The sequence below is a fragment of the Macaca mulatta genome, chromosome 6 (genome assembly GCF_049350105.2).
Source record: "Macaca mulatta isolate MMU2019108-1 chromosome 6, T2T-MMU8v2.0, whole genome shotgun sequence".
Lineage (NCBI taxonomy): Eukaryota > Metazoa > Chordata > Mammalia > Primates > Cercopithecidae > Macaca > Macaca mulatta.
In genome coordinates, this window is record NC_133411.1 from 122051746 (window position 1) to 122074972 (window position 23227).

Genomic DNA, 23227 nt, shown 5'->3' on the forward strand with positions numbered 1-23227 from the left:
CCTTGAGGAATCACCACACTGTTTTCCACAATGGTTGAACTAGTTTACAGTCCTACCAACAGTGTAAAAGTATTCCTAATTCTCCACATCCTCTCCAGCACCTGTTGTTTCCTGATTTTTTAATGATCACCATTCTAACTGGTGTGAGATGGTATCTCATTGTGGTTTTGGTTTGCATTTCTCTGATGGTGAGTGATGATGAGCATTTTTTCATGTGTCTGTTGGCTGTATGAATGTCTTCTTTTGAGAAGTGTCTGTTCATATCCTTTGCCCCTTTTTGATGGGGTTGTGTGTTTTTTTCTTGTAAATTTGGTTGAGTTCTTTATAGGTTCTGGATATTAGCCCTTTGTCAGATGAGTAGATTGCAAACATTTTCTCCCATTCTGTAGGTTGCCTGTTCACTCCGATGACAGTTTCTTTTGCTGTGCAGAAGCTCTTTAGTTTAATTAGATCCCATTTGTCAATTTTGGCTTTTGTTGCTGTTGCTTGTGGTGTTTTAGACGTGAAGTCCTTGCCCATGCCTATGTCCTGAATGGTATTACCTAGGTTTTCCTCTAGGTTTTTATGGTTTTAGGTCTAATATTTAAGTCTCTAATCCATCTTGAATTAATTTTCGTATGAGGAGTAAGTAAAGGATCCAGTTTCAGCTTTCTACTTATGGCTAACCAATTTTCCCAGCACCATTTATTAAATAGGGAATCCTTTCCCCATTTCTTGTTTTTGTCAGGTTAACAGTAGATTATTAGTAGTTAAGGTTTTGGTGAGTCACGAGTTATATCTGGATTTTTAACTCCACAGTGTAGGGGTTGGTGCCATTATCCCTCATATTGTTGGGACTTTTTTAACTCTGACTTTAGGTTCATGAGTACACGTGAACGTTTGTTACGCAGGTAAACTTGTGTCATGGGGGCTTGTTGTACAGATTATTTCATCACCCAGCCCAGTACCCAATGGTTATCTTTTCTGCTCCTCTCTTTCCTCCCACCCTCCACCTACAAGCAGGCCCCAATGTCTGTTGTTCCCCTCGTTATGTCTATTTGTTATCATTTAGCTGCCACACCCAGTATTCTGTTTTCTATTTCTGCATTAGTTTGCTAAGGTTAACCCACAAGACATGAGCTTGTATTTTTTATGACTGCATAGTATTCCACGGTATATACGTACCACATTTTCTTTATCTAATCCGTCATTGATGGGCATTTAGGTTCATTCCATGTCTTTGCTATGGTGAAGAGTGCTGCAATGAACGTTTGTGTGCATGTGTTCTTTGTAATGCAATGCTTCATATTCCTCTTGGCATATACTCAGTAATGTGATTGCTGGGCTGAACGGTAGTTCTGCTTTTAGCTCTTTGAGGAATCGCCATACTGTTTCCCACAATGATTGAACTCATTTACACTCCCATCAACAGTGTATAAGTGTTCCCTTTTCTCTGCAACCTCACCAGCATCAGTTATTTTTTGACTTTTTAATAGTAGCCATTCTGAATGGTATGAGATGGTGTCTCATTGTGGTTTTCATTTGCATTTCTCTAATGAGCAGCAATATTGAGCTTTTCTTCATATGCTTTTTGGCTGCATGTATATCTTTTGAAAAATGTCTGTTCATGTCCTTTGCCTACTTTTTAATGGGGTTGTTTTTCTCTTGTAAATTTGTTTAAGTTCCTTATAGATGCTGTATAGACCTTTGCTTGATGCATAGTTTGCAAATATTTTCTCCCATTCTGTAAGTTGTCTGTTTACTCTGTTGATAGCTTCTTTTGCTATGCAGAAGCTCTTAAGCTTCATCAGATTCCATTCGTCAATTTTTGCTTTGTTGTTATTGCTTTCGGTGTCTTTGTCATAAAATCTTTGCCCTTGCTCCATGCAGAATGATATTGCCTAGGTTGTCTCCCATAACCCTCATATTGTTAAAGGGTCAACTATAATGTCATGACTGAAGGAAAAGATATTTCATTATTTATTAAAGATTCCTTCTCATTATTGGTTAGGGGTAAAATTATTTAATCAGAAGAGGGAAAAGTCAATGGAAGTATAATTCTTACCATGCTTTCCAGACTTCAAGCTCAAAATACTATGGAGTCAACAGCATTTGATAGACTGTCATGTCACTATCCACATTATCTCTCTCATTTTGGGTACACGTTCATGCCTTCCACTGTATTGGAATGATTTGTGGAGAAGACCCAGATGGTCAACTGCCTGCCTTGACAGCTGTCAAGCTGTCAGTCAGCTGTGGCCAACTAATCCACCCTACTTGACCTGGTGGTTTTTTGGGTGAACTGCATTCTTTCTTAAATTAAAAGTAGACTTGCCTTTAAATGGCTGGCTTTCTTTTAAAGAACAAAGTTTCGTTTTTGTTTTGTTTTGTTTTGTTTTTGTTTTTTAAAAACTATTGGAAGGAAATGTATTCCTTTTAGTTCTCTGAAAGAATTTAGTACAGGAAATAAGTGATGAATAAAGTCCTCATTCTTTCTTCAATACTATCTCCCCTTATTTTTTCAGATAGCATAGAGAAGATCAGACTCATCTATGAATCTTTTGGTGAATAACTGAACAAATGGGATTTGAAATGCTCTTCTATGAATATAACAATCCATTTTTGTCTTAACAAGAGCTCATATAAGATCCATATTCAAGAACTTCCAAATATTAAAAAAAGAGATTGATATAGATCACACAGGAAAACAGGGAACGAGAAATACATCTTCTTTATGGGTTTTATTTTTATTTCATTGCACTATACTTTTTAGACTGTAAATTAATCAGAACAATATGTTTTGCTGGCAGACAAGGAGGTTTTGGTTACAGTGTTTGAAATGCAACAACATGAAGATGAACAGATGCCTGTGTGTTGTTGGCTGCATGTACATCAAGATGTACATGATACCAACAACACATAGGCAACTGTGTGCCCAAAGATCAGGAGAAACATCAAGCTCCTGGTGCAGGCCTGAAATCTTAGCAGTCAGATTATATTACAGTAGATAGAGACTCTGGGATGCTATCTCTCTGTCCTCAAATGAGGGGGCATTTTGCAGCCCCATTAAACAGAAGGGTTGAGTGCCAATGCTGAGATCACAGAGATAGGAGGGGTCTGTGCCTTGGGGCTGCTGCTGTATGAGGTGAAACATGTGAGAGAGAGAGTTTAGGATAGGAGCCCAGGCTGCGGACAAATTCCATGGAGGGAAAAGAAGATCTACAGTCTGCAGGGTCCTAGAGGTTTAAGAAGAGTGCCATCAGGAAGGAAACATGGCTTAGCGTCAATGCCATAGAAAGGGACCAATGACAAGAAAAGGTCGCTGGATTTTTCATTTAAGAAATCATTGGTGATTTTCAAGAAAGGTGTTTTAGTCAGCTCAGGCTGCCATAAAAAAATACCATAGACAGGGTGGCTTAAACAATAGAAATTTATTTTCTCACAGTTCTGGAGCCTAGATCCTCCAAGATCAAGGTCCAGCATGGCTGCTTTCTGGTGAGGGCTCTTCCTGGCTTCCAGATGGCTGATTTCTCCCTGCGTCCCCATATGGCTGGAAGGAAGAGAATATACATGCAAGCTGTCTTGTGTCTCTTCTTAAAAGGCAATACACCAAAAAACAACCCCATCAAAAAGTGGGCAAAGGATATGAACAGACACTTTTCAAAAGAAGACATTTATGTGACCAACAAGCATATGAAAAAAAGCTCATCATCATTGGTCATTAGAGAAATGCAAATCAAAACCACAATGAGATACCATCTCATACCAGTTAGAATAGCGATCATTAAAAAGTCAGGAAACAACAGATGCTGGAGAGGATGTGGAGAAATAGGAGCACTTTTACACTGTTGGTGGGAGTGGAAATTAGTTCAACTATTGTGGAAGACCGTGTGGCAATTCCTCAAGGATCTAGAACTAGAAATAACATTTGACCCTGCAATCCCATTACTGGGTACATACCCAAAGGATTATAAATCATTCTACTATAAAGACACATGCACATGTATGTTTATTGCAGCACTATCACAATAGCAAAGACTTGCAACCAACCCAAATGCCCATCAAGGATAGACTGGATTAAGAAAATGTGGCATATATATACCATGGAATACTATGCAGCCATGAAAAAGAATGAGTTCATGTCCTTTGCAGGGACATGGATGAAGCTGGAAACCATCATTCTCAGCAAACTAACACAGGAACAGAAAACCAAACACCGCATGTTCTCACTCATAAGTGGGAGTTAAACAATGAGAACATATGGGCACAAGGAGGAGAACATCACACACTGGGGCCTGTCAGGGGGTGGGGGGCAAGGTGAGGGATAGCCTTAGGAGAAATAACTAATGTAGATGATGCGTGCAGCAAACCACCATGGCACATGTATACCTATGTAACAAACCTGCACGTTCTGCATGTGTATCCCAGAACTTAGGTATAATTTAAAAACAAGAAAAGAAAAAAAAAAGGCAATATACCTTCTTGAGGGCCTGCTGTGGTTTGAATGATTGTCCCTTCCAACTCTCATGTAGAAATTTCATCCCCAATATTGGAGATGGAGTCTAGTGGGAGGTGTCTGGGTCGTGGGGGTGGTGGATCCCTCATGAGGAAATTGTTGCCCTTTCTTGTGGGTGAGTGAGTTCTCACTCTATTAGTTCCCTGGAGAGCGAGCTGTTGAAAGAGCCTGGCACATCCTCCCTCTCAGGCCGTGTGATCTCTGCATAGGCGGCTCCCCTTCCCCTTCTGCCATGAGGAGAAGCAGCCTGAAGCCCTCACCAGAAGCAGATGCCAGTGCCATGCTTCTTGTACAGCCTGCAGAACTGTGAGCCAAACAAACCTCTTCTCTTTATAAATTACCCAGCCTCAGATATTCCTTTCTAGCAACACAAAGGGACTAAGACAGGGCCCCACTCTTCTGACTTCATCTAACCCTGATTCTCTCCCAAAGGCCTCATCTCCAGATACCATCATAGTGGGGGCTAGGGCTTCAATATATGAATTTGGCAAACGGGGCACCACAGGTCAGTTCACAGCAAGCGGGTTTTGGTAAACTGTTGGAGTCAGAAGCCACACAGCAGCAGTGAGCTAATGAGCAAAGGGGAGATGAAGCAGAGAATATGAACAACTCATGAGACTTGGTAGTGAGAAGCTGATGTTATGAGAGTAGCTTACAGAAAAGAAAATAACCTCCTTGGGAAAGAAAAGATCTTATGTTTAATTTGCTTAGAAATCCTTCTTTATTTTCTTTTCACATCCAGTGAGCTACTGATATATTTTGCCATTTCCCCCATCCCACTGTATAATCTCCCCAAGTCAGATTAACATTAAAAAAAGCCACTCATAACAGTGGCTTTTTTAAAGAGAAAGAGCACATATTACAAAACAGTGCGTGTTGTATGATCAGATTTGTTTAAAATTATTCATGAATAAAATTTTTCAGAAGGCCTTATGTATAAAGTGTTTAGTGTTTAATCCTAGGAGATAGGATTTAGGATGCATTAGGCAGAGTTCAGTTAGGAAAACAAACTGCACTGCATGTTTTAGTTCCATGCCTGCAAAATTGTTGGAAGGGTTGCAGAAAAGTGAGGTGAGCAGAGGCCACCAAGAGCTGTCAGATTTGCCATTGTGGCTGTGATCCCCTCAGAGATCAGGAACTGCTACTGACTTTGCACCACCATGGGCTGAGGGAGAATAGCTCCCACCTCCCTCTGCCTTCCAAACCCACGTGAGTGCATTTCATCGGCACAGTTAAAACTCTATCCAGAACCCAGCTGGTAAGAGAGTCTGAGAGAGAGTTCCCTGGCCCTCTTTGATTCTGGGGAGGATAAAGAGAGGGGTGGGAATGGTATCAAAGTGCTAGACAACAGCTATCATAGTCTCTACCCTCTTTAGCTACTCAGTGACCAACTGTATGCACCCTCTTATCCACACCACAATTTCTAAATTGCAATAGCAATGATACTAACCTTCTCTGTAGTCATCCCTCAATTCAATTTAAATAGGTTCATCTTTTCAAAATGAGAGATTCAAAGTACCATCATTGATAGTGTGGGATATAAGGGTTTTTTAAAAATAATTTGATTAATTTTTTATTTTTTAATTTATAATTTTTTCCTTTTTTTGAGTTTTATATTAACTGGAACTTTACAAGGATTCAATTTCCTTAAAATTTTAAACATTATTCCTAACAATAGTATAGTAAAGCGATCTTCACTCTTCTAGTTCAATGACAAATCCACCTAGATATCATGTAACCTACCTACTAAATGATGAGTTTCACCAGTACCAACTCACCCTATCTGAAATAATAGGAGAAAATAAGAGGAAAAAGAAAAGTGCATGTGTGTGTGTGTATGTGTGTTTATATATATACACATATACACATATACAAGCAAGAAAATATGCACAGCCTAGCCATCTTTTCTGCTACTGGTCATGAGGCTAGAGTTGATATTTATAACTTCCCTCTACTAGGAAATCCATATTTTATTTGTTTGGCTAGCATCTCAGCTGGTTAGAATGAGTTCTTTACTTAATGAAGTAATCCAAAATCTTTATTCCTCAAGGGCCTAGCCCTTAGTGGACTGACTTGTATTTGGCCTGACCTGTATTGGGTTGTTCTAATCTACTTTTACTACTGGATAATTACTAGAAGGTATCCTAGGTATTCAGACATAGTACTCAGTGTTCCAATTTCCTCTTGATAGTTACTCCAGCCAGTAGAGTAACTTCCTTCTTTGCTTGTTGGCTCAGTGGCATGGGGTGTCCCAAAGGGCCAAACAGGTGGCAGTCAATTGAATCATTTTTGTATTCTCTGATGGAGAACTCGCTAAGATTTCATACTAGCAGTGCTCAAAGTTGCAAAAATAAGAAGCTATAACTTTTTTTTTAACTGATACAGGATAGATATGTATTTTCAGGGTACCTGTGACATTTTCATACATTTTTACAGTGTAATAATCAAGTCAAGATAACTGAGATATCCATTACCTTCAACATTTATCTTTTCTTTATGCTGGGAACATTCAAATTATTCTCTACTAGCTATTTTGAAATATAAAATATTATAGTCACTCTATTGAATTATCAAACACTAGGTCTTACTTCTTCTATCTACCTTATTTTTGTACCCATTATTCAACCTCTCTTCATCCCCCTCTCCTGCCTATCCTTCCCAGCCTCTAAAAACCACCAAACTACTCTCTGTCTTCATGAGATCTACTTCCTTAGCTCCGACATGAGTAAGAACATGCGATATTTGTCTTTTTGTGCTTTCTGGCTTTTTTCATGTAACATAGCAACCTCCAGTTCCGTTCATGTTGCTGTGAGAGGATTTCATTCTTTTTTTTATAGCTGTTAATATTGCATTGTATGTATCTTCATCCATTCATCTGTTGATAGGCACTGATACTGATTTCAAATTTTGGCCGTTGTGAATAGTGCTGCAATAAACAAGGGAATGCAGGTATCTCTTCAATATAATGATGTCCTTTCTTTTGGATATATACCCAGTAAGGGAATTACTGGATCATATGGTAGTTCTATTTTGAGTTTTTTGAGGAATCTTCATACTGTCTTACATAGTGGTTGTAGTAATTTACATTTCTGCCAAGAGTGTATGAGACTTCCTCTTTCTTACATATCCTGGCCAGCATCCATTATTCCTTATGCTTTTGGTAGAAACCATTTTAATTGGGAAGAGAGAATATCTCACTGTGATTTTGAGTACTTTTTCATTTACCTGTTGGCCATCTGTATGCCTTCTTTTGAGCAATGTCTATTCAGATCTTTGCTCATTTTTAATCAGATTTGTTTTTTGTGCTACTGAGTTCCTTACATTCCTTGCCAGTGGACAGTGTGCAAATATTGTCTCCCATTCTGTAATTTCTCTTTTCACTTTCATTATTTCCATTGCTGTGTGGAAGCTTTTTAGTTTCATGTAATCCCATTTGTCTAGTTTTGCTATCATTGCCTATGCTTTTGAGATCTTACTAAAAAAATCTTTGCCCAGACTCAATGTCCTAGAGCATTTCCTTAATGTTTTCTCTGAGTAGCTTCATAGTTCAGGTCTTATGTTTAGGTTTTAATCTGTTCTGATTTTTGTGTATGGCAAGAGACTGGTGTCTGGTTTCATTCTTCTGCATATGGATATCCACTTTGCCCAGCACCATTTATTGAAGAGACCATTCTTTCCCTACTGTATGTTCTTAGTGCCTCTGTCAAAAATGAGATGACTGTAGATGAGTGGATTTATTTCTGGATTCTCTACTATGTTTCATTGGTCTATGTGTCTGCTTTTGTGCCAGTACTATGCTGTTTTGGTTACCACAGCTTTGTAGTATAATTTGAACTCAAGTAGTGTGATCCTTCCAGCTTTGTTCTTTTTGCTCAGGATTGGCTTTGGCTATTTGGGGTTTTTTTCTCTCTCTCTTTTTTTTTTGTAGTTCCATATATATTTTAGGATTTTTTTTTTTTCTATTTCTGTGAACCATGACATTGGCATTTTGATAGGGATTACACTGACTCTACAGATCACTTTGGGTAGTACTAACATTTTAACTCATTTATGCTGGAGCCTTAAATTTTTGTGTGTGTGAAAAATCAGACTTTGGCAATGACCTTGAGCAGCAGGAGATAAATAACTCCCACAAGCTTAGCGTTCCAATAATAGAACACTAGGCACAAATGGGTTAACAATACTAATTCCTCCAATCCATGAACATGGGGATCTTTCCATTTGTTTGAATCCTTTTCAGTTTCTTTAATGAGAGTTTTGTAATTTTCCTTGTAGAGATCTTTTACTTCTTTGGTTAAATTTATTCTTAGGTATTTTATAATTTTTGTAGCTACTGTAAGTAGGATTGCTTTCTTGATTTTGTGTTCAGATTCTTCACTCTTGGCATATATAAATGGTATTAAAATCCACCCAGATATGTAACCTACCTACTAAATTATGAGTTTCACCAATACCAACTCATCCTATATAAAATGATAGGAGAGGCTGGACATGGTGGCTCACACCTGTAATCCCAGCACTTTGGGAGGCCAAGGTGAGCAGATCACCTGAGGCCAGGAGTTTGAGACCATCCCGGCCAACATGGTGAAACCCCGTCTCTACTAAAAACACAAAAACTTAGCTGGGCATGGTAGTGCACACCTGTAATCCTAGCTACTCAGGAGGGGTAGGCATGAGAATCGGTTGAACCCAGGAGGCAGAGGTTGCAGTGAGCCCAGATTGCGCCACTGCATGCCAGCCCAGGCGATACAGTGAGAGTGTCTCAAAAATAAATAAATAATAAAAAAAAATAGGAGAAAGTAAGAGGAAAAAGGGACATGCATATATACATAAAAGCAAGAAAATATGCATAGCCTAAGCATTGCTTCTGATTACAGGCTATAGCTGGTTACAGGCTACAGTTGATATTTACTCCTTCCTTCTGCTACTAGGAAATCCTTATTTTCTTTAGCTAGCATCTCAGCTGGTTAGAATTCTTTGTTTAATGAAGGAATCCACAATCTCTACTCCTGAAGGAGTCTGCTTTTAGACCCAGTGGTGTAAACAGAGACCCGAAATAAGAAAATATAAATAAATAAATAAATAAATGAAAATAGACCTAGTGATGGCACAGCTCATGGGTGTAAGACAACTTCTGATAAGATTCATACAGGCATTGATATTCCTATAGGTAGAATTACTTGATTGAGGACTTTGAGTAATCGTAGCTCTCCTGGTTTAGGAGCTGCTGTAAGAACTATGTAAGAATCCAATTTTACTTATTTATTTTTTACCTGCTAGGACTGCACTCAAGGAATCAAAATTTAGATCTTTTCAGATCTAAAATTTAGATTTTTTAGCTATTGTAAATAGAATTGACTTATTTGGTTCTCTGGCTGATTGTTATTGGTGCATAGAAATGCTAAAATGATTTTAATATGTTGATTTTATACCCTGTAACTTTACTGAATTTATCAGTTCTGGAAGTTTTTTGTTGGAGTATTTAGGGGTTTCTATATATAAGATCATGTCATCTGTGAACAGGATAATTCTGTGAACAAGGTGAATTTGACTTCTTCCTTTCCAATTTGGATGCCCTTTATTTCTTTCTCTTTCTGAATTGCTCTAGCCAGGACTTCCTGTATTACAGTGAGTAACAGTGATGAAAGTGGGCATCCTTGTCTTGTTCCAGTCTTTAGAGGAAAGGCCTTCAATTTTTCCCCCTTTGCTATGATATCAGCCATGGGTTTTTCATAGGTTGCCTTTATTTGAGATATGTGTATGAGTCTGTTCTCACACTGCTATAAAGAACTTCCCTGAGACTGGATAACTTAGAAAGGAAAGAGGTTTAATTGATTCACAGTTGGGCATGGCTGGAAAGGTATCAGAAAATTACAGTCATGGTGGAAGGGGAAGCAGGCACCTTCTCAAGGCCGCAGGAGAGAGTGTAAGCATGTGAAGGAGGAACTGTCAACCACGCACAAAACCATCAGATCTTGTCAGAACTCATTCACTATCATAAGAACAGCATGGAAGAAACCAACCCCATGATCCAGCCACCTCCCTCCCTCAACATGTGGGGATTACAATTCAAGATGAGATTTGGGTGGGACACAGAGCCAAACCATATCAATATGTTCCTTTTGTATTCATTTTGATAAGGGTTTTTATCACAAAGGGATGGTTATCAAATTCTTTTCTGTCATCTACTGAAACAATCATGCTTTTTTCCCTTGATTCTGTTAATGTGGTATATTGTGTTTATTTATTTGCATATGTTGAACAATATTTGCATCCTTGTGATGAATCCCACTTGATCACGGTGAATGACCTTTTTTTATTGTGCTGTTGCATTTGATTTGCTAGTATTTTGTTGAGGATTTTTACCTCTATTTTCATTAGTGATATTAGCCTGAAGTTGGTGCTTTTTTGTTGTTGTTGATGTTGTTGTTGTTATTATTATGCCCCTGTCTGCATTTGGTATCAGGGTAACAGAAGCAAAAACTTTTGAAGTGGATTTTTAGGTTTATGCATAAGAAGGGCCACTTCTACTCTCTCAATCCACAAAACACAGCACCATATACTGTTGCTACTTGGGAGCATTTACCACATCTCTAGGACGTTGAAAAAGGTTACCTTTCAGATGGTGCCATAACTAGGCCCACTATGATTTGGATTGAGTCCATAATGCTACTTATTACCTGACTTTCAGCAACCTGCAGTGTCTGATTCTTGGCTACATCAGCCCTGTAGCTATAAGGGATGGGAGAGTCTTCTAGGGTAGTCACAGAAGGTCCTAGGCACTAAATTGTGTCCCAAAATTCTTTTTTTTTTTCTCTGTCACCCAGGCTGGAGTGCAGTGGCACGACCTTGGTTCACTGCAACCTCTACCTCCTGGGTTCAAACAATTCTCCTGCCTCAGTCTCCCATGTAGTTGGGACTATAGGCGCATACCACCACGCCCAGCTAACTTTTGTATTTTTTGGTAGAGACACGGGTGTGTTGGCCAGGTTGATCTCAAACTCCTGTCCTCAAGTGATCTGTCTACCTCAGCCTCCCAAAGTGCTGGGATTATAGGCATGAGCCACCACACCTGGCCCATGCCAAAATTCTTATGTTGAAGCCCTAATATCCAATGTGATGGTGTTTGGAGATAGGGCCTTTAGGAGGTAATTAGGTTTAGATGAGGTCCGAAGGTGGGGTCCTCATGATGGGACTGGTGCCCTCATATGAAGATACAGCAGAGAGCTTGCTTCCTCTTTGTCTCTTCCCTCCATGTGAGGACACAGTGAGAAAGTGGCCATCTGCAAGCCAGGAACAGAGCCTCAATGGGGAAATAAATTAGCTCGTGTCTTAATCTTAAGACTTCCCAGCTTCCAGAACTGTGAGAAAAAAGCTACCTTGTCTATGATATTTTGTTATGGCAGCCCAAGCTGACTGATGTACCTTCCTAAGTCCCTACTCTGACTTGTAAACCACAAATACTTTGGAGCTCCATGGGCTATCATCAGTTTAGATTCAAAGTCTAGTAATCTACCTCAGAATATGGTTCTCTCTTTTCCCCACTGCACACTCTCCCTATAAGTACCTGCCATTCTCTTTCTTTGAAGGGGTAAAAGGAAAGTTTACTGCACTCACTTGTGGCATGATTGTATACATTTTCCCCTTCATCCAGGGGGCTCTGGTTCTATAACTGGTCTGGTATCCAGGTAAGTGAATTGGATGAGGCCATGATTATCCGTTGTGATGACAAGTAAAGTCTCTGTTCACCAGACCAGAGTTTGCCTATAATGATCAGGTAAAACTTTAGTATGCTGCCCATTTCTATCAGTTCTAGAGATCTCATGCTTAATTAGCCACTACAACAATCCCTAGCAGCTCAAACTTTTTTGACTACTATTGTGACCTTGTTGACCAATACAATAACCAAGCCCACTTTGACTGTAGTTGTTCAGTGGTACCAAGGACCCCATTTTAAGGACATTATCTCCCTGTCAACATTGCTGACTCCTCAGGCTTCTAAACTTTTTCTAGATTATACTAGGAAAGTTCTGGCATTTCAACATAATTTAATGTAGAATCCTTTGTTGAGCCTAACATATCGAATCCAGAATCTCTCACAGGAAAAGTCCTATAAATAAAGTCATTATCAGTCCAACTGAATTCCTCCCTCCATGGTCTAGAACCCTTAGTTCCTAATCTCACACATGAATTAATATGAACATACGAAAAAAAGTTCATCACCACTGGTCATTAGAGAAATGCAAATCAAAACCACAACAAAATACCATCTCATGCCAGTTAGAATGGCGATCATTAAAAAGTCAGGAAACAATAGATGCTGGAGAGGATGTGGAGAAATAGGAATGCTTTTACACCGTTAGTGGGAGTGTAAATTAGTTCAACCATTGTGGAAGACAGTGTGGTGATTTCTCAAGGATCTAAAACTAGAAATACCATTTGACCTAACTATCCCATTACTGGGTATATACCCAAAGGATTATAACTCATTCTACTATAAAGACACATGCAACCTTCACCTCCTGGGTTCAAGCGATTCTCCTGCCTCAGCCTCCCGAGTAGCTGGGACTATAGGCATGCACCACTGCACAGAGACACAAAAAGCAACAGCAAAAAAACAAACATTGACAAGTGGGATCTAATGAAGCTTAAGAGCTTCTGTACAGCAAAAGAAACTATCAGAGTAAACAGACAACTTACAGAATGAGAGAAAATATTTGCAAACTATGCATCAAAGGTCTATCCAGCATCTCTAAGGAACATACAACTTCCCCAAGTTTTATTAAATGTAAATTAATGGAATCTTATAAATCTTCCGGTGCTTTACTTGTATCTTTCCAAGTTGGATTTTCTACTTATCTCTTTGGGACATGATGACATTTGACCACTTTTAGGCCTAAAGATAAAGATGAACGAAGTAGAAATGGGACATGACTATATTTGCCACCTCCTACCTGGCATGAAATAGAGTCTCCAAGCAAGATAGGACTTGCTTTACTGGATGAGGAGGGAGAATTGTTTCTGTAGGAAGGCGTGCTCAGTGGAATTTGTAGTTTCTAGGTATGTGAATGTATGTGAGTCTACCCAAATGAACCCTACAAATTCTCACAATTTCACCTTTTCCTACCAATGCTTAATCTTCACTTAAAAGATCTGATGTGGCTATGAATTCAACTCACATTAGAATTCTGCAACCGGCAGTATCTGGTTTTTGGCTACATTAGCACTGTGACTATAAGGGATGGGAGAGTGTTCTAGGGCAGTCACAGAAGGTGCCTGATGCTTTGATTGTGACCTGAGATAAAAATAGAAAACTATGAGATTGTCATTTTCTTTCCTTAAGCAATTCAGTATAGCTTAAGTGTGGATATATCATAGGTTATACAAACTATGCCCTTAATAAAGATTTTTAGCCTCTTCAATAAATTCTTAACTGAGGCCAGATTTAAGTGACACCTAAGTCTATAATGGTACTACCACTCTGTCTGTCCAGTATGACAAGCAATTCTGTAGACCCTGGGTATGCTAGGGTAGTTAGAGTTCATCCACGGTGCCTAGTTCCTACTGCATTTGGCCCATCATAGCATATTAAGAGCTGAGGACTGTGATGGCTAATTTTAGGCGTCAACTTGACTGGATTAAGGAATGCCTGAGAGAAATGTTAAAGCGTTATTTCTAGGTGTGTGTGTGTGAGGGTGCTTCCAGAGGAGACTGGTGTGTGAGTTGTTGGACTGAGGGGGAAGATCCACCCTTCGTGTATGTGGGCACCATCCAACTGGCTGGGGGTCTGGATAGAACAAAAAAGGAAGAGAAAAGACAAATTTACTCTCCCTCTTCCGGGAGGTGGAATACTCTTCTCCTGCCCTTGGACATCAGAACTCCTGGCTCTCCAGCCTTTGGACTCTAGGACCTGCACTTGCATTCCCCCAGGTTTTCAAGCCTTTGGCTTGGACTGAGAATTACACCATCAGCTTCTCTAGTTCTGAGGTTTTCAAACGTGGACGGAGTCATGCTGCTAGCATCCCAGGGTCTCAAGCTTGCAGGCAGCCTGCTGTGAAACTTCTCAGACTCCATAATTGCATGAGTCAATCTTCCTAATAAATCCCCTTTCATATCTTTATAGATATATATCTGTCTCTATGTTCTATTGGTTTCTGTCTCTCTGGAGAACCCTGAATAATTCAGAGGCCAAACCAATTTGCTGGAGTGCTGAGGGCTGGGGAGATGCCTAAGCCTCAGGAGCTCAGAGGACAAGAAGAGACATGGTCTCATTGGTCTACATGTCTACGCATCTTCCAGCCTTGCAGGGAATCCCCTCAAGGAGGGGCCAGCTCATTAAACAACACAGACTGGCAGAATTTAATATGACATCTCCACAGATGTAGTCTTCCTTTAAATTAAAGGCACCAATAAATGTTTGTATTCAAAAAGTTCACTGCATTTCAAAGTAAAGCAGTTTGGTCATTATATTCAATTTAAACATCTTCAAATTAAGATTTCTAGGTGATGTGTATTTTTTCACATTTTGTATTTTTCACAACTTACTGAGCTCATTTGCTTTCACTTTCTCAACTGTTTAAAAGTGCAACATGTATTAATAAAAATCACAAATTTGCCAGTGTCCTACGTCAGGCTCCTTTAAATCTGCTACAATCATTCTTTTGGGCTAAAAATTCTTCTCTGCTCATGTACTTCTAACCTACGATCACTCTGAAGACCAATATATAATTTAAAAGCCTTGAGGTTCTAAATTAGAATATGCAGTTTATTGTGTGGCTCCTGCTCAGTGCAAATTTTTCCACAATTTTGCCCAGAAAACAGATGCCCATTAGTAGCCTCATCAAGAAGCCCTGTCATTACTATGACTCTCGGTGTTGGAACAACATGCATCCAAAGTTTCCTCTGACTTCTAGAAGGAGAGTTTAAAGTAGCTGCCTCTGAAACTGTTTTAAAATTGTGGCTTGTGTAAGCATTCAATGAACAAAGCACTCTTTCTCCAAAAAGGTAGGTGCCAGCCGTTTGCTGTCCTCAGGCTGTTCCCTGAGCATCGCCAGGAACATGAAAATGCTCTCATCCACGGCTCAGGAAGTCATTTAAAGCAAACCTCTCCTCTGAGAAACAGGGCAGATACAACCAACTAATCACTGTGGCAGGAGACTTAGGGTCCAAGTGATTTATAAGTAAGGAAGGCAGAATCCCTACCAGTTATTGTTATGAAGAGAAAATTCAGTAAAAGCAGAGATATTCTGGGTTCTGACCCACCTCTATCCTCTGCTAATTTTAACTACAAGGCAGTCACTCTCTTTAAGCCCCAGCTTTTTCACCAGTAAAATGATGGGTCAAATCTTGCCCCCTGCCTTATGAGTTCGGTAAGAGGATAAATCCATGTTGGTAGAGCAATTTAAGGTAAGCTCAAAATATAATCAGATTATCTAGAAGCCTACATAATGCTTAGTTATAAGCTACATTCATAAATCTCTCAAAATCTCCAAGGAAGGGACATAGTTTGCACATTTAGCATCCACCCAGTGAATAAAAGGGGCAGCAGGGACGCTGGTCTCTAAGATGGAAGGGGCTCCATTTAGAACTCATCACTAAAGCATTTCACTCAACTTCTGATTTCATACCCTCATCAATGAACTGAGGACCACAACCCCCACCTTGACTGCTTTCCAGGGTTATTTTAAGGACCCAAATCAGAACAGAAAAAGGGAGGTGAAAGCACATGATTAACAAAGCTAAGAGCAATATACACTTCGAAAGCCTTAGATACAAAGAAAACATCATTATAATCTAGTTTATAATCTATAAACTAGAACTTCGGTCTTGGAGTTAAAATATTAATAGTTGGGGCTACTTCAGCTCCAAGATGGAGGGTCTAGCAGGAGGGGCAGAGTGAAAGCCGACTGGAGCCGTGTACCTGATGGTGGTGCCTTGCAGACGGTCTATCTTCTTGTTGAGCTCCGCAATGACGCTGTGGAGCTCTGTGATGCGCTCCTCATAGCGAAGCGTCGTTCGCTCCTGGACATCCTCATGCTCTCTCATGAGGTGGGACTGCTCGCACTGGGAATAAGGGAAAAGGACAGAATGCTGATGAATTCAGGCATCTATAGGTGGGTGATTCCAAGCTTTGTGGTCTCAAACCATTACAACTGCCAACACTGAGTAAGCCCCAAATAAAATGTAGGTCAGCTCATTGGCTGGCAATCCCAGGAAACATATCAATGGCTAAATTTTATAATTCCCCTGGTGAATACCGGAGTCTTTGCCTTTCTAGCACTCCATCTCTCTTTGGGAAACAGTCCCTTTGCCATTGCACACTGTCCAAGTGGGGCTATCCAAGTCCCCCGCTTTCCCATAGTCAAGAAACAGGCAAGTGGTCCAAGCTAGATCCATCAGATACCTTCTGCAGGGAATTTCAATCTTAAGCAAATGGATGTAAGGTTGCATGGAGTTGATTCAGAGAGCCTTGAAGAGCATCTCTCTTAGTTCCTGCTACCTACAGCTCCCTTCCCAAGTTCTCTTATGGCTGTTTAGTTTCCTTTTTTTTTTTTTTTTTTTTTTTTTTACTGATTCACTCCTCCTTTGCTGAAGTTTATCAGGGTTTGTTTCAGCTATTTTTCAACCAAACAATCCTAAATGGTATAGTACCACTTCTTATCTGGATAGATTATCAGCAAATTTAATGCTTTCCAATATCATCATCTCCCAGACTACAAGCTCCTGGAAGGCAGGGACTAGGTTTTTCATTATTTAGCCTAGCACCAACAAATGGCCTGGTTTACTGTGGGTGAAGTAGGAGTGTTATGGAATGAATGGATGATGATATATCACCATCATGAAAACTGCTTAGCAGAAATAGTGATAAAAGAGGCAGCGGGGGCCGGGCGCGGTGGCTCAAGCCTGTAATCCCAGCACTTTGGGAGGCCGAGACGGGTGGATCACAAAGTCAGGAGATCGAGACCATCCTGGCGAACACGGTGAAACCCCGTCTCTGCTAAAAAATACAAAAAAGTAGCCGGGCGAGGTGGCGGGCGCCTGTAGTCCCAGCTACTCAGGAGGCTGAGGCAGGAGAATGGTGTAAACCCAGAAGGTGGAGCTTGCAGTGAGCTGAGATCTGGCCACTGCACTTCAGCCTGGGCGACAGAGTGAGACTCCATCTCAAAAAAAAAAAAAAAAAAAGAAGCAGAGGAGCTTCCCTTGCTCAGCGTTTGATGGACTAAGAGGCAGCAGAGTTACAAAAACATTTCTGCAGCCAGAGTTTAAATCCTGAGGAGCCTGTTCACCTCTGACTTTTCTCCACCGTTCTCAATACCTTCCAGTCACTGTGCATTTAATCTCATTTACATAATAATAAAATACTCCTCAGTGATGGAACAAGTAGTCCAGCTTGCGTCCTTGTCTACCACATTCAGCTTTGATTAACTTCCTGTCACCAGAGGAACTTTACTTTCATCTTCAACAAGGTTTTCTCAGTGCCAAGAGCCATATGTGTTTCCAGCATTGCAGGTTTGCATCTCCAGGCCTGGTGGCAGGCAGGGAAAGAGGAGGATTTCTCACCCGCTAACTCCCCTGTCCCTCCCTAAATCGGCTAAGCTTCCAATGGCATAACCCAGCACAGGGACAAAAGGCTTTCAACGATAAACTGAACATTATACTAAGCCTAACTCAATACTGAAACAGAAGTGTTCAATGAAGAAGTCTGACAAATACTTTGGTATCAATCATGGTAGGGCCCGCACCTCAACAACAGCTGGATCAGTATTTATGTAACTTCCTGGGGGTTACCTTAGAGCTCCAGAAACAAGATTGGAGGCAAGAAGGTTGTTGAATGCTTTATCACAGCCGTAGAGGGATAGTTACTTTCAGGAAAATACTCCCGTGAACTACTACTCTTAGTGACAACCTGAAACATCAAATAACCTCCACTCAAGGTCAAGCACACAAAAAATAAGTGGGAACAGAGGCAAGGATCAAGGTCGAGTGAGAGGCACATCTAGTGGAAGCTTTCCTAAACAAAGATGCCGTAACCAGCCACAGACACTCTTTCCATGAAGTTAGGCCTTTCTCATCCATGATCCTACATACTTCAGGAACAGGAGAAGTCTACAAAATGACAGGATCTCAAAGGCAATTTCTATCAATAAATGAAAGAGCTTATATTTCTCTGAACATACCAAGAAGAGAACACTGTTCCTCTCAGACCTGCAGCACATCTATAAACTCTTGCTATTAGCCTCTGTTCCCAACCTCAGAGTGTGTGTGTGTGTGTGTGTGTGTTCATATTGTATGAACATGTACAGATGTAGTGGACACTCTCATGCAGGTCACCAGTTCCAGATCTTAGTGTGACTGTAGGATAAAATTCTGTCTCTGACCTGGATCTCATCAATGCAGTGACTCCTATGTTCCCATGTTGCTTGTTCCTCCTCTTTGGTTTTCCATATTCAGTTCTCTAGGGCTACAAATTACTGTGAAACATTTCCACTTACACACTCAATGAGCTCTCACTTTCCCTTATTTCCCCACTCATATTTCCTTGTTTGAAGTCCTTACAGGTCAACAGGCCACTACCACCACCTGGGCTGACAAGAAACTACAAAGTCCAACGAACAATGAAGATGTTCAAGGGTCTATATAGAGAAAGGCACACCAGCAATTGATAACCACCAAAAGACCACCCTTTGGCATCCCTACTGACTGATGTGAACTGCCTAAAAGATGTGATCCTGGCCAATCAGCAGCCCTTGCTGCTGCTCTGCCTATGGAGCAGCCATTCCAGCCATTCTTTTGTTTCTCTAATAAACCTGCTTTCACTTAAAAAAAAAAAAAAAAGAAAAGAAAAGAAAAAAAAAGACCCTGTGAGGCTGCCCAGGATACCAGATGGAGAGGAAGAGCGTGCTGTCTGGTATTGCACCATCTTTCCCCTGCCTCTAACTGGGAAGCCTGCCTGGAGGATACCTGCAAGAACAAGAGGCAACATGAAGCCTGGTGATTCAGTCAGATGGAATAGGGCTTGTAGCTAGATAAAGAAAAAAAAGATTTGATGTATATTTGGAGCTCAAGCACTCATTTAGAAGAAGTAACAAGAATATATTGGAGGAAAAAAAAAACTCTTTTAGCTAAGGGCAAAGGTATTTAGTTTACATTCCTATATTTTTCCGTAAGTTTTTAAGAAATAGCATATGATGTAATACTATAATGTAATGCTTCCTCTACACATATCAGACATTTCTTAAATGAGACTGTGCTGGGTGCTACAGGGGAAGTGATTACAATACATGTTGAAGGTAACTGTGGTCACAGCTTACAGTGGACTGAAAGAACGCCAGACTTCTCTTCTGGAGAACAAGAAACAGGGATAGAAGTGGAAGGGTGGGGAGAAGAAGAGATACTAGGATGGCATCCTGGGGATTCTTTCCCCAGTGAAAAGAGAATACCAGAAAATAATTATCAAGACAGACTCCTAGCCGGTGGCTGTATCAATGACCGAGAAGCCACTGCTCAAGGTTCGTCTCTACACATCAACATCCTCTTATTAAACATGCTTCACTCATTTGTGCACACTCACTGTACCCAGCCAAAGAAGCTGAACCACTGATCTCAAAGCTCAGTGAAAATCCGCTGAGCATTTCCAAGCTGTAGTGCAGGGAAAAGCGGAGCAAATCCCACAGGGCAACAGCACAGGAGGAAACAAGCCATCACCTGCAAAAGCCAAAAGAACCAACACGACACCCTTGTTCATTTTTTCTTTTCTTTTTTTTTTTTGAGATGAAGTCTCGCGCTCTTGCCCAGGCTGGAGTGCAGTGGCGTGATCTCTGCTCACTGCAAGCTCCGCCTCCCGGGTTCATGCCATTCTCCCGCCTCAGCCTCCCGAGTAGCTGGGACTATAGGCGCCTGACACCATGCCCAGCTAATTTTTTTGTATTTTTTTTTTTTTTTTAGTAGAGACAGGGTTTCACCATGTTAGCCAGGATGGTCTCGATCTCCTGACCTTGTGATCCGCCTGCCTCAGCCTCCCAACGTGCTGGGATTACAGACGTGAGCCACTGCGCCCGGCCAACACCCTTGCCCAAGAGCACCCATCTAGCTGCTCATGAGTCAACCCTGGGAATGTGGCACTTTAGTGCAGCAAAAGTGGAAGATGAGCAGGTGGCAGGCAGGGCAGACAAAGCCATTATGTGTACCATCACTGGCCTTCCTGTCCTGGCGACCTCCCACATAGGCAGGAGCAGCCTGTTAAAGTGAGGTCCACTCCTGTCCCCACACTCTAGTTCGTTACTGACCTGTTGCCTCTCATCACCTTGAGTTTTCATGACCTGGGAGAACACTTTTTGTTTTTTTGAGATGGAGTCTTGCTCTGTCGCCCAGGCTGGAGTGCAATGGAGTCATCTCAGCTCACTGCAACCTCCGCCTCCCAGGTTCAAGTGATTCTCATGCCTCAGCCTCCTGAGTAGCTGGGATTACAGGGGTATGCCACCAGGCCCAGCTAAATTTTGTATTTTTAGTAGAGATGGGATTTCACTATGTTGGCCGGGCCAGTCTTGAACTCCTGACCTCAAATGATTTGTCTGCCTCGGCCTCCCAAAGTGCTGGATTACAGGCATGAGGCACTGCGCCCGGCCCTGGGAGAGCACTTTTTAACCCTGGATGGTGTATGATTTCAGGTGTTCTGTTTAATAAGGAAATAGGTTAGGACAAGCTCAACACTGCACCTCTACGTAAGAGTCACCTAGGAGTACGTGTTCCCGCATGGCCTCATTCAGGAAGGTAACACACTGACAACAACCAAACAGAAAAGAGGTTCTCTTCTATAATTACTACTTAACATTTGCATAAGTTTTCCAATTTTTAAGTTAAAAAATTAAGTACAGTATAGACTTTCAGAAAATTGATGGAAGACCCACCCATTTTTTAAATAATTTCCCTAGCACATTTTTTTTCTGAATCGTTTTCATTTCTCCCCATTATTTTCTTAGGTACATGATGCTCCATCCACCAGGACCACTACATGGTATAACAAGTACCCCTGTGGCACCAAGCCTCTGGTTTGCCATCCATGCACATGGTAGGATTATGCTTCTCCTGCTTGAAGCTAAATATGGCCATGCCACTTATTTTGGCCAGTAAGATATGAATGAATATACCATTTTGCCTAGAAGCCTTTAAGAGCTCCTGTCGGGCTTGCCACATTCCCTTTCCCGGGCCATGGCCACTGACGACATTCCAGATGGTAGAGGCCCTCAGCTTGGAAGCCTGGGTAGGGACAATACAGCACAGAGTTCCCTGCCAGGTCCAGTGAGCTCCCAATAGAAAACAAGAAATCAATCTTTGATATCTTAGGCCACTGAACATTCGAAACTATTTGTTTTCACTGCATAGCTTGACACCATCATTTTGTAGATGAGAAAACAGACTTAATGTGAAGCAACTGATTTATTTCCTGTAACCCAGGTAACAAATATCTCTCCGATTCCTGTTTTTGCCATCAAGGCATTGAAGCTGTTTGCAGCCGCAATCCTCTCTCCTCTATGTCTTCCTCCTCCAGCTCCCTGACCTGTGGGCTTACATCCTCTTCACCATTTACCTAAGGATCTTAGGTGGTACCTTGGTCTCAGACCCTGAAACGCCTCTGTGAACTCCAGGAAGCATGAATGTTAGGTCTTATAATACCAAAGAGAGTTAGGAAAGCCCAAAGAGCTCTCTCTTCTACCCCCAGAGAGGATAAAAACAGAAAAGGAGACACAAGGGGGTGTAAAACAGGGAATTCAAAGTCTCTCCAGCTTCCAACAAGCCAACTTTAGCTTCCAAAGTCAATTATTCAGTGATAATTTACTTAGCAGCCTCTGGGACCAAAGGCAGTTTCTTCTACTACAACTTATAAGTTAGAGACTATTTTCTTCTCTCTATTGGACAGAGACACCTCACATAATTTCAGCTGAACAAAATAAAAATTGGTCTCAAATAACATGCTACTGCTTTTTTTTTTTTTTTTTTTTTTCTATCATTACAGGTAATTGCATCCAGGGTTCTTCCTCCTCCCAGCCCATATTCAGTTTTTGACGGAAGGTACAGTGCCACAAAGCCAGAAAGCCTGTGGTTGCAGCGTCTTGCCTGCCATTAATTTCTGGAGGCCATTATCATTAGGAGTCTAGATTTGTCTCACAACTACAGACTTTCAGTTTGAAAGGAAAAGAAAAAAATGATTGACACTGGATATGATGAAATTTTGTTTTTCCCAAATTTCATCTGGCACTTAATATATACCCGGAGTTTCTTCTTGAGATCTTAGCTTTCCTATCATGATGATGAAGCAAATTAAACATTCACATAAATACTTGGGTCTAGCCACATAAATCGGTGAAATTGCCAATATGCAAAAATGTGTAATAAAAACAAGCAACATCGTCATTTAAACCACTGAGAATAAAATCCTTTAGGCTCATCCCTGCTATGGTGCAATCCAGGGATAAAGCCCTGAGTCAGCCTTGAGACAGTCTGGCCTGAGAACTTGAGCCCCTGTTGGAAAAACCCTGTGCAATGTGGTGATGCTAAGCAGCTTTATGGTTTTGTTAATGTTCTTCACCAGGTTTTATCTTACTCCACTGAGGCCACTGATCTTTAATCATCGCATTAGTGTCAGCTGTCAAACCTAAGAGCATTATGAACTAGGTTCTGGGAAAATGCAATGCCATCATTAATTTGTTAACCCTCTCAACCATCCTGTGAAGG

The 23227-nt window shown here is 40.9% G+C and overlaps 1 protein-coding gene across 3 annotated transcripts in view; it reads right to left on the reverse strand.

The window, feature by feature from the left end:
- The window catches only part of MCC (MCC regulator of WNT signaling pathway), a 473566-nt gene that overhangs the window by 97505 nt on the left and 352834 nt on the right, over positions 1 to 23227 (reverse strand). For all 3 annotated transcript variants that reach the window (XM_028849659.2, XM_002804475.4, XM_015140595.3), the window contains one exon: positions 16416 to 16558. In XM_028849659.2, the coding sequence (XP_028705492.2) occupies positions 16416 to 16558 (143 nt within the window). The remainder of the gene's footprint in view (positions 1 to 16415; positions 16559 to 23227) is intronic.